The sequence below is a fragment of the Stegastes partitus genome, unplaced genomic scaffold (genome assembly GCF_000690725.1).
Source record: "Stegastes partitus isolate 25-593 unplaced genomic scaffold, Stegastes_partitus-1.0.2 Scaffold1181, whole genome shotgun sequence".
Lineage (NCBI taxonomy): Eukaryota > Metazoa > Chordata > Actinopteri > Pomacentridae > Stegastes > Stegastes partitus.
In genome coordinates, this window is record NW_007578912.1 from 47,763 (window position 1) to 58,360 (window position 10,598).

Here is a 10,598-nt window from a genome sequence, read left to right on the forward strand (position 1 = left end):
TTTGAGTTTCAAGCCACAAACGCTGAGGACCATCCGAGTGCCCCAGTTCAAGAGACTCAACCCAGTGATGCTGAATTAAAGAAGGATGAAAGACCTTGAAAATGATTTCAAAATCTGACAAGCAAAGAAAACAAGAAAACGAAGACACACTCAGACACTTCACATGTAATCATGGCAGTAAAGGTGTTAACATGCTAACATCAACGGAGCCTTGTTTTCTATTTGAGAGTCACAGTGAGACGTGACAGAGTTCATGCTCTGATTGATGGTTTACATCTGAGCTCTTCTTACTGTATCAGAATGTGTCATATGAAATAAGCCTGTGAAGCTGTTTCCAAAGGCTGGTGATTTTCTTTTCACTTTAGTATTTCTGTTTTGTGACATTGTCTTCTTTCTCAATTATCCGTACAATGAATTATTCTATTTTTACTTTTATACTGTAATGGAAATTGAGTGTAGCTTCTCATTTGCATGTTTTTTTATAACCTTCTGACCTTTCAGTAACCTTTTGTATCCGTCATACCCTGTGGCCTCTCTGTAACTTTTTGCACTTGTGTCTCCACTTAACCACAGACCTGTGTTGTACCGCCTTGTTTCAGTCTTGTTCTTCTTAGAAAAGGAGAACCGATGACTAAGACACGTACTCGATCTGAAAGTGTGTTTCATCCTGTTTTAGTTGCACTCTGCAGACTGCTCTGCACTTTGTATGATGGTCTGATGATACAGTTTTTTACTACTATAGCTATCTTAACAGTTTTAGCATTTTTAATATTTTGTCCACTTATATTGCTGCACTTTGTAAGGCATTGTTGTATTTTTCTATACAAAATGAACAATAAAATTAATGTTTACTTGTAAACAGTTAATGTCACGTGTTGGAACAACACAAACTTTTTCCTTTATGTTGAATTGTTGTTTGATTTAATTAATAAGTTGAGCTATCGTTAAGTCCGTCCACAATCTGGAATTTCATAAGTGCACTGCTCTCTTCTCTCTGTGCTGTGTTTTCTGTTGTTCCTGGTGTGTCAGCAGCAACGAGACCAGCAAAAAAACTGATGGCCAACCTGCTGCAAGAGCGCCACCAGGGACTCAAGAAGAAGTACAGGGAACTCTTTGTGAGTGGTTCAAACGTTCAAGGAGATGCTTTTTTGTCCATATCAATATATTTTATCTCAATTGTAAGCAAATATCTACAATCGAGAAAGCAGTTGTCAGCTGCAATAAATGTCTCCAGTGTCATAAAACCTGCCTCACAACGTGGCTGTTTTCTGGGAGGAGCAAGAAAAGTTCAAACAGGAAGAGGAAGATAAAAGACTGAGTCAGAAACAGACTGAAGAAGCACAGAGATGTGACAGACGTGACCCAAGCTATGGCAGACACCCAGCTTCAGCACTGTAAGTTTTGTTTCCTACAACCTTTACAAAATAATATGAAGTAATTGCCAGTAACACTGTATTGTAAAACAGTCTGTGTGAATGTACTCTTATTCATAATCCATTATTTGATACCAGCATCATGAATGTTTACTTAAAAATACTAGGTTTCATCCGAGTCACCAAAAAGTATATCTGGATATTTCCCAGATATCAGTTTTACTTTCTGTGAACACCATCGACACAACTCCTGCCTGAGAGGATGGTTCTGACCTAAGAGAGGGAGAAGAATAAGTGTCCTTCTTTGTGTATTTGCAAGTAATTGCAAACATATGTTGATTGAAAATGTATTCGAGATACATCACAAATAAACAGAAAAAAATATTTTCACCTAAAAATGTAGTACAGAAGCCATTTAAGTTGGATGGAAATGAAACTTTTGTGCTCAACATTTACCGCAAGACTATGGGCCTGTGGTAAAATGATCTGTGTGCTCATCCATGTAGATGTATTGTTTTTCGAAATACATTGTCATGATTATTTAATGACGCAAGATTTTATCCTACTTTCTATTTCGATGGTGCATTTGACAAGCTGATGCATCAGAGATTTTCCCAGATTTGGAAAATGTTTCTGGCCCGTGTGTCCTCTTTCTGCGACTGCTGTTACAGTTCATGACAGGTCATAGCACAATAAGACTGACTGGTTGAGGTTTAGGGAGGAGTTAGGTCTCCTGTTTGCATGAAAGCCACATGAGAGGGACAAATTCCGTTAGTTTGAGTGAGTGTCAACTGGACTGTATTTTCTCAACCTGTTGCAAAATTTCTGAGCAAAAACAGTAAATATGTGAGACTTTCCAAGTTGTTATATTTTCCTATTGATGTGAATCACAGCCCGGGTGACATACTCCTTGTATCTGTACAGTCAACTATTCCCAGAACTCTGGCTCTATCGTATGTTGCACTAAAACGGACCATATGCTGGTGGTTCATTGAATTTTATTTGGCGTTCTAAAAATATTAAAAAATTACCATTTAAAATAAATAAATAAATACAGTGAACCATGAAGGTCCAGTTCTAATCATAGATATTTGAATACTTTTCTAAAGTTTAGAATCACACCTATTTCTACAACAACATATCAGAACTTTGTCTCCTTACAGGTAATCTGAAGAAAAGCAATGGATATCATCACACAGTTACGAACAGTCCCCCGACTGACAGAAGCACATCCTATCATACAGAGTATAACTGACAACAATCTTGAGAAGCTCCAGAAATTACTTAAGGACACAAACCCAAATGAACTTTACCCCAGCAGAGAGTGGGGCTTTATAACCCCACTGACTTCTGCTATCGTGACTCACAACCAGAAGATTTGTACTTACCTTTTGGGTCAGGGTGTGGATCCAAATAGTTCTTCCCAAAGTCCCTGGACACCCTTGCATTATGTCTTATTGTCCAAGGCACCAGTTTTCTTTGTGACAAAACTGCTGGAAGCAAAAGCTGATCCAAATGGATGGATTCCCATTGAACGACAGATATTCACTCCACTGCAAACTGCTGCTATGGGCAACAGGGAGGATGTCATGAAAGCGCTCATCTCTGCTGGTGCCTCGGTAACATTGATACCCGTAGACCGTCCTGAAGCTTTGATCTGCAATAAAAAAATTGCTGAGATGGTTCATATCTTTGCATCCAGAGAACATGATCAGTTCTCCAAAATCAGATATTTTCTGGATGTGGAAATTGCGGTGAAAGAAGAACAACCCGACAACGTGTTCAGAACCTTCAAGCCACACATGCTACTGGAAGATCCTCGGAGCCATTTGACCATGATTGAAATGCTGTTTACCGTTTCTGGGGAACATGGAGAAAAATACAGAGAGGGAAGTATTAAATGGCTGAAGGAAACCAAAAATGTGAATACCTACATCTCAGGTGCAATCAGTCGCTTTCCAAACATCCCTGAGGCACATGTAACAACAGCTATCGATAGTGTAAATATGGTTTTCTGTACAATGGAAGACATCCCAAATGAGCAGTCACTGGCTATAATCCCCCANACAATAATTTATTTCACATTTATTGTGGTTAAAATCCTGAGTTCAATAAGAAGCGAGAGAGTGGAACCAATGTGCAGGTACTGTTCCGTCCGGGTTCCTTTAGGTGTGGCTTTTTCCGGCCACGTCCTCAGACGATCCTGCTGTAAACCTTTACTTGTATTTTTCCACACAACAAACCAAGACTCTTTTTGTTGCTGTAGTCGCAATCTTTGGGACCCGTAACCTTAATATAACCCAAAATGTGATGTGTACCAGGTCTTAAGAGGTGAAACCTGCTTCATAACGTGGCTGTTCAGCGTGTTTTACTGTTTGGGAGGAGACAAAAAAAGACAGAGAAAGAGGAAACAGAATGAAAAAAAAACTTGCGTCAGCGACAGACAAAGGAGCTCAGGCCACAACAGACACTGTAAGTTATTTCCCTGCAATCCTTCACTAATTCATCTGTTATTTGACATGATCATGTAAATGTTTACTTAGAGCTCTCACTCTTGGACCAAAAATGATTTGTGGACATTTCTCAGCCATGAACTTTGTGAGTTGAATCATGTGAACAGCGTCAGCACAACTTTTACCTGAATGAGAAAGTTCTATTAACTAAAATTAGCTAAAATTAATACAAGAGTGGAGAATATCTTGTTTTTATAAAAGCGCTGCTCTTCCTTCAGATTCCAAAAGACAATGTGAACAAACGTAGCCGAAGGTGGAAAATTGCATCAGCCACAACATTCGGCTACACAGGTATCAACACACTCTGCAAGATTTGCAGTCGTTCATTCTTGTGTCAGGACGCATGAACTTTTCTCTTTGTTCCATTTAATATGATAAGCAAAAGTATCTTAAGGGCTTTTCATAGCATTTTGGTCTTGATTGTCGTGTTTACCAAAACTGTTGTTAAAAGGCTGCATACGCTCATTTTGGAAGATTGAGAGACGACTTTTCAGATAGAAGANATTTTGCTAAAATGAGATCTTCCACTGCTGATAAATTCTTGACCATTGAGTTAATTCACATCTTTGTCAGGCTTTAAAGGATAATGATCAGATATTGTGACCAGCACACAGGCACTCCTTTGGTCAGTGAATACAAAAGACCACCTTCACATGCAGCTGGGTTTAAATGATTTGATGCTGGGTTTGTGGCCTGCTGGATGATGGCACTGGAATGTCCACAACTCCACCGTTTGATGTCTGTAAAATTGTTTGAGGCAGCTCTGCATGTCTGACAGTGTGATCCTGTCTCTTAGAATGTCCGCCGGCTTCGTCAAGCCCTTTCCAAAGAGCAGGTGAACGGCCCACAGGCCAGCATTAACAACCCTGTTAACTTGTAGACATGATTACTGTATGGAGCCTGAGAGGCAAAACGCAGGGCAAAAATAGCAACAAGGCAGCAGAGACGTTGTCGCACTGCCAAAATGAAATGGGAGGAGCAGGAAGAGGCAGAGAACAGGAAGAGACAGAGAGACGGAGCGAGTGAGAGAAACAGCATGTTGAGTTATGATGACTTAAAATTCCTGCTACAGCTTCAACACTGTAAGTGAGTTTCCCCACATTCCTCTAACATTTAGCTTTTAGTCGTATGGTAAGTGAATCTGTGTGCTTGCTTCAGGACCTGCTCACAGTACAAGTAAACTCAACCTTTTAGTTTAGTTTAGGTTGGCTTTGTAGCTTAGCTGTGAAGTTCCAGAGGGACTGTGGAAGTTCTAGTTGCAGCAGGCGAGGTCAAAGTGTGGTTCTGTTTATCTGACGAGTCAAAAAAAAATCTTAACTGCCTTTTCTCAGCACATAGAGTCAAGATAGGAGTTTCCAGGATATAATTTCTGCTTTTTGAATACAACAGAAGTTAGTGCAATATCACTTAAATGTCATGTGATACAGAAATGTGTCACATTACAATAACTGCATTAAGTTGATTATTAGCGTCGTTGCTCTTATGTAAATTAAAAACTAACACTTCAGATTTACTTTGGGTTATTCCATCTCAAATCACCAGGGGTCGTCTGCTCGACCATCTCTGATTTGCTAATACGGATTTTTCTTATCAGAAACAATAGATGTATAACATGGTACGTGTTCAATTTTACATTGAATTATCAAATAGTTTCCCAGATTTAAAAAATGCCCATTGACCCATTTTCAGCACATTTATGCTCACATCAAGTCTGAAATATAACTAAGAAAATAAGTATACGTATTTTCAGGTGGGCATGTATTTTATTTTTGAAGCAGGTNACACCTTGGAAGAACATATGAGAAATAATGACTGTGGTCTGCAGATGAAAAAGAAGCTTGCCTACGAAGTTCTTGACAGTTTAAGGATGCTTCACTGTCAAAACCCTCAAATTCTCCACCGAGATCTGAAACCACAGAATGTTTTGATTGGTAAGACAGTCACAATGTGAAATTTTTCCACAAGGATCAATATTTAAATTCATAATTCATGTGCATAATATTGTTTCCTGAGGTTTTGTACATGATTTCTTCTGCAGATGTTTGTGGGAAGGCGAGACTAGCTGACTTTGGTATAAGTAGGAGGTTGCCTCAAGGCCAAACAACTTGGCGCACAGCCAGTGCAGGAACAATTGGTTGGATGGCCACAGAGACTCTAACAGAAGAATCTGTCATACCATACAAGTCAAGCACTGATGTACAGGTTAGTCTTCTGCAACACAAATGTAATTGATGACTGCATGAAAAATACCTGTTCTGATTAAATGTTGTTTCTTCAGGTGGCAGGGATGCTGATCTACTATATCCTCTCTGGGGGACACCATCCATTTGGCAAAACCTTTGAACGTGAGTTCAATCTTCATAATGGAAGGTACAGTTTGGACCATGTTCAAGATTTGGTGGCAAAGGATCTCATCGAGTGGATGATCAACAAAGAACCAAAGAACAGACCAACAGTGGAAGAATGCTTGAGTCATCCCTTCTTCTGGCCTTGTGAAAAGTAAGAAAGAAATGCTGACTGACTGATAGATCTGTTATCATACTACTGGAACAATAATCTCAAGTTCTGATTTCACTTCTGCTCTAAACTGTTGAAAGAGCTGCTAACGCTAGCCTCATCTCTGATATTCTATCATCCAGGACTAACTGATGGTAATTAAACAATGTATGCTAACATTTGCAGCCACTGCTACAGCGCCTATAAAAAGTATTGACCCCCTTTGGGAGTTTTCATCTGTTATTGCTTTTCAACATTGGATCATTGTTGATGGGGATCATTAGCAAACAGGCTTATCAAGTCCAGCCACACCTTCTCAATTGGGTTGAGGTCTGGACTCTTACTCGACCACTCCAGAACACCTGATGTCTTTCAATTTTTGTGTAGCTTTTGGTTGTATACTACTCATTGCCTTGCCAGGAAACAAATCTAACAAGACACAGTTNACCTCCCCATTATCAGATTATTGGGTAATACAGTATGTGCTTAAAGAGGCCTCTTTTAAAGGTGACGTACATTTGTTTTTTCTTTTACATTTTTCAGCTCACTCATAATCAGAGACAATTTATTCTGTCTGCAGTTTCTGAATCAATGACAGAATGAGAAATAACTGTGAAAATTTCAGGTATTTATGTTTAAGTTGCAGCAAAGCTTCAAATTTCAATATGCAGGAAAACGTGCTGCAAGAACGTCGATGGGCAATTTTTAAATAAACGCTATCTTGGAAAGTATTCATTATATGAAGCTAAAATCTCAGTAATATTTAAGAATATCTAGATTTGTGGCTTTGAAACTTTCAGGCAGATTAGAGATTGTCGAGCAGAAATTCTTCTGAAAATTTAATGACTTTAGATGGAGTGATCCTACTGTAAGGAAAACGATAAAGAGTGACCCATGAAGCTCTGGATCTCATGACGGATTCTTGGATGCTTGTCGAAAGTTTTAGATGGTGCCAAACTTTATAAAAATATATCATAACTTTGTCTCCTTACAGGTCATCTGAATCAAAGCAATGGATGTCCTCACACAGTTATTCAGCGTCCCTCAAGCAGCAGAAACACATCCTGTAATCCAGAGTATAACTGACAATGATCTTGAGAAGCTCCAGATATTACTGAGGAACCCTGATGTAATTCATGCCGGCGGACAATGGGGTTATATAACCCCACTGATTGCTGCAGTTGTAAATCACAACAGGGAAATTTGTACTTACCTTTTACGTGAGGGTGGGGACCCAAATTGCGCATGCTTCAATCGATGGACACCTTTGCATTATGTCTCAATAAGCAAGGCACCGCTTTTTTTTGTGGAGAAACTGCTGGAAGCTAAAGCTAACCCAAATGGATTGGGACTGCCGAGATTCACTCCACTGCAAACTGCTGCTCTTCATGACCGGGACGATGTCATGAAACTGCTCATCTCTGCTGGTGCCTCGGTAACACTGTTACCTCCAATCCATCTTATTCACAATAAAAAAATAGCTGAGATGGTTCATCGCTTGGCATCTGAAGGGGATGAACTATGCTCCAAAATCAGATATTTTCTGGATGTGGAAATTGCTGTGAAAGAAGAACAACCTGATAACGTGCTCAGGACCTTCAACCAACACATGCTACTGGAAGATCCTCGGAGCCATTTGACCATAATTGAACTACTGTTTACTGATTCTGGGGAATATGCAGGAAAATACAGAGAGGGAAGTATTAAATGGCTGAAGGAAACCAAAAATGTGAATACCTACATCAGAGGTGCAATCAGTCGCTTTCCAAACATCGATGAGAAACATGTAAAAAGAGTTATCGATAGTTTGCATGCAGTTTTCTGTACAATGGAAGACATCCCAAATGAGCAGTCACTGGCTATAATCCCCCACCTCCTGGAACAGCTTTGCTTAGAAAGGAGACCNTCAGTAATATTTAAGAATATCTAGATTTGTGGCTTTGAAACTTTCAGGCAAATTAGAGATTGTCGAGCAGAAATTCTTCTGAAAATGTAATGACTTTCGATGGAGTGATCCTACTTTAAGGAAAACGAAAAGACTGACCCATGAAGCTCCGGATCTCATGACGGATTCTTGGATGCTTGTCGAAAGTTTTAGATGGTGCCAAACTTTATAAAAATATATCATAACTTTGTCTCCTTACAGGTCATCTGAATCAAAGCAATGGATGTCCTCACACAGTTATTCAGCGTCTCTCAAGCAGCAGAAACACATCCTGTAATCCAGAGTATAATTGACAATGACCTCAAGAAGGTCAAGAAATTACTGAAAGACAAGAACCCTAATGAACTTTATCCCGGCGGACAATGGGGTTATATAACCCCACTGATTGCTTCAGTTGTAAATCACAACAGGGAGATTTGTACTTACCTTTTACGTCAGGGTGTGGACCCAAACTGCCAATGCCACAATCGATGGACACCTTTGCATTATGTCTCAACGAGCAAGGCACCACTTTTTTTTGTGGAGAAACTGCTGGAAGCAAAAGCTAACCCAAATGGATTGGGACTGCAGAGATTCACTCCACTGCAAACTGCTGCTCTTTGTGACCGTGATGATGTCATGAAACTGCTTCTCTCTGCTGGTGCCTTGGTAACACTGTTACCTCCAATACATCATGTTCACAATAAAAAAATAGCTGAGATGGTTCATAACTTGGCATCCAAAGGACACGAACTATGCTCCAAAATCAGATATTTTCTGGATATGGAAATTGCTGTGACACAAGAACAACCTGAAAATGTGTTCAGAACCTTTGACCAACACATGCTACTGGAAGATCCTTGGACCCATTTCACCATGATTGAAATGCTGTTTACTGTTTCTGGGAAGCTTGAAGAAAAATACAGAGAGGGAAGTATTAAATGGCTGAAGGAAACCAAAAATGTGACCACCTACATCTCAGGTGTAATCCGTCGCTTTCCAAAGATCCCAAAGACACATGCAAAAATAGCCATTGATAGTTTACATGCAGTTTTCTGTACAATGGAAGACATCCCAAATGAGCAGTCACTGGCTATAATCCCCCACCTCCTGGAACAGCTTTGCTTTGAAAGGAGACCTGATATTTGGGTAGCTGTTCTGCAAACACTGTATGTGATAACACAGAAAACAAAAGGCACAAATGGCTGGNACTCCCTTGCATTATGTCTTATTGTCCAAGGCACCAGTTTTCTTTGTGACGGAACTGCTGAAAGCAAAAGTTGATCCAAATGGAGGGATTCCTATTAAACGACAGATATTCACTCCATTGCAAACTGCTGCTATGGCTAACCGGGACGATGTCATAGAAGCGCTCATCTCTGCTGGTGCCTCGGTAACATTGATACCCGTAGACCGTCCTGAAGCTTCGATTCACAATAAAAGAATAGCTAAGATTGTTCATATCTTTGCATCCAGGGGACATGATCAGTTCTCCAAAATCAGATATTTTCTGAATGTGGAAATTGCAGTGAAAGAAGAACAACCTGACAACGTGTTCAGAACCTTCAATCGACACATGCTACTGGAAGATCCTCAGACCCATTTGACCATGATTGAAATGCTGTTTACTGATTCTGGTGAACATGCAGAAAAATACAGGGAGGGAAGTATTAAATGGCTGAAGGAAACCAAAAATGTGAATACCTACATCTCAGGTGCAATCCGTCGCTTTCCAAACATCCCTGTGGCACATGTTAAAAGAGCTGTTGCGAGTTTAAATATGGTTTTATGTACAATGGAAGACATCCCAAATGAGCAGTCACTGGCTATAATCCCCCAACTCCTGGAACAGCGTTGCTTAAAAAGGAGACCTGACATTTGCGTAGCTGTTCTGCAAACACTGTATGTGATAACACAGAAAACAAAAGGCATAAATGGCTGGGATTCTATCTTCACGGAGAAATTATGCAAAACAGTTGCTCCATTTGTAAATGACCAGCACTCCTCTGGCATCAGGGTCTACACATATGGCATCTTTGCCAACTTGCTCTCAGCTGAACATGCAGCAAACATTTTTACATCAGTTGGGATAAATTCAGTGCCTGAAGACATTCTGACATTTGCAGATATAAAAATGGATGACAAGCTGAAAGAAGCTCTCAGACGTCTGAAAAATCATTTCAATGAACAAAACCTTGATTGTGAAAGCAATACAGCCTTACCTGAACCCAAGATGAAGAAGAGAACAACAGAAAACTCAGAAATGAAAGAAGACCAAAGTGATGCTGTTTG

At 39.9% G+C, this 10,598-nt stretch overlaps 1 protein-coding gene and 1 long non-coding RNA gene across 4 annotated transcripts in view; both read left to right on the plus strand.

Annotated features, from left to right (window-relative positions):
• LOC103368636 (uncharacterized) overlaps window positions 1-2,855 on the plus strand; it is an 11,261-nt gene extending 8,406 nt beyond the window's left edge. The window contains exon 3 of the long non-coding RNA XR_520793.1: window positions 2,840-2,855. This is a non-coding gene — a long non-coding RNA (uncharacterized LOC103368636). The remainder of the gene's footprint in view (window positions 1-2,839) is intronic.
• Window positions 2,856-5,673: 2,818 nt separating this feature from the next.
• LOC103368634 (serine/threonine-protein kinase/endoribonuclease IRE1-like) overlaps window positions 5,674-10,598 on the plus strand; it is a 19,779-nt gene continuing 14,854 nt past the window's right edge. For all 3 annotated transcript variants that reach the window (XM_008297055.1, XM_008297056.1, XM_008297054.1), the window contains exons 1-3: window positions 5,674-5,817; window positions 5,925-6,088; window positions 6,165-6,385. In XM_008297055.1, the coding sequence (XP_008295277.1) occupies window positions 5,685-5,817; window positions 5,925-6,088; window positions 6,165-6,385 (518 nt within the window). In that variant the 5' untranslated portion in view covers window positions 5,674-5,684. The remainder of the gene's footprint in view (window positions 5,818-5,924; window positions 6,089-6,164; window positions 6,386-10,598) is intronic.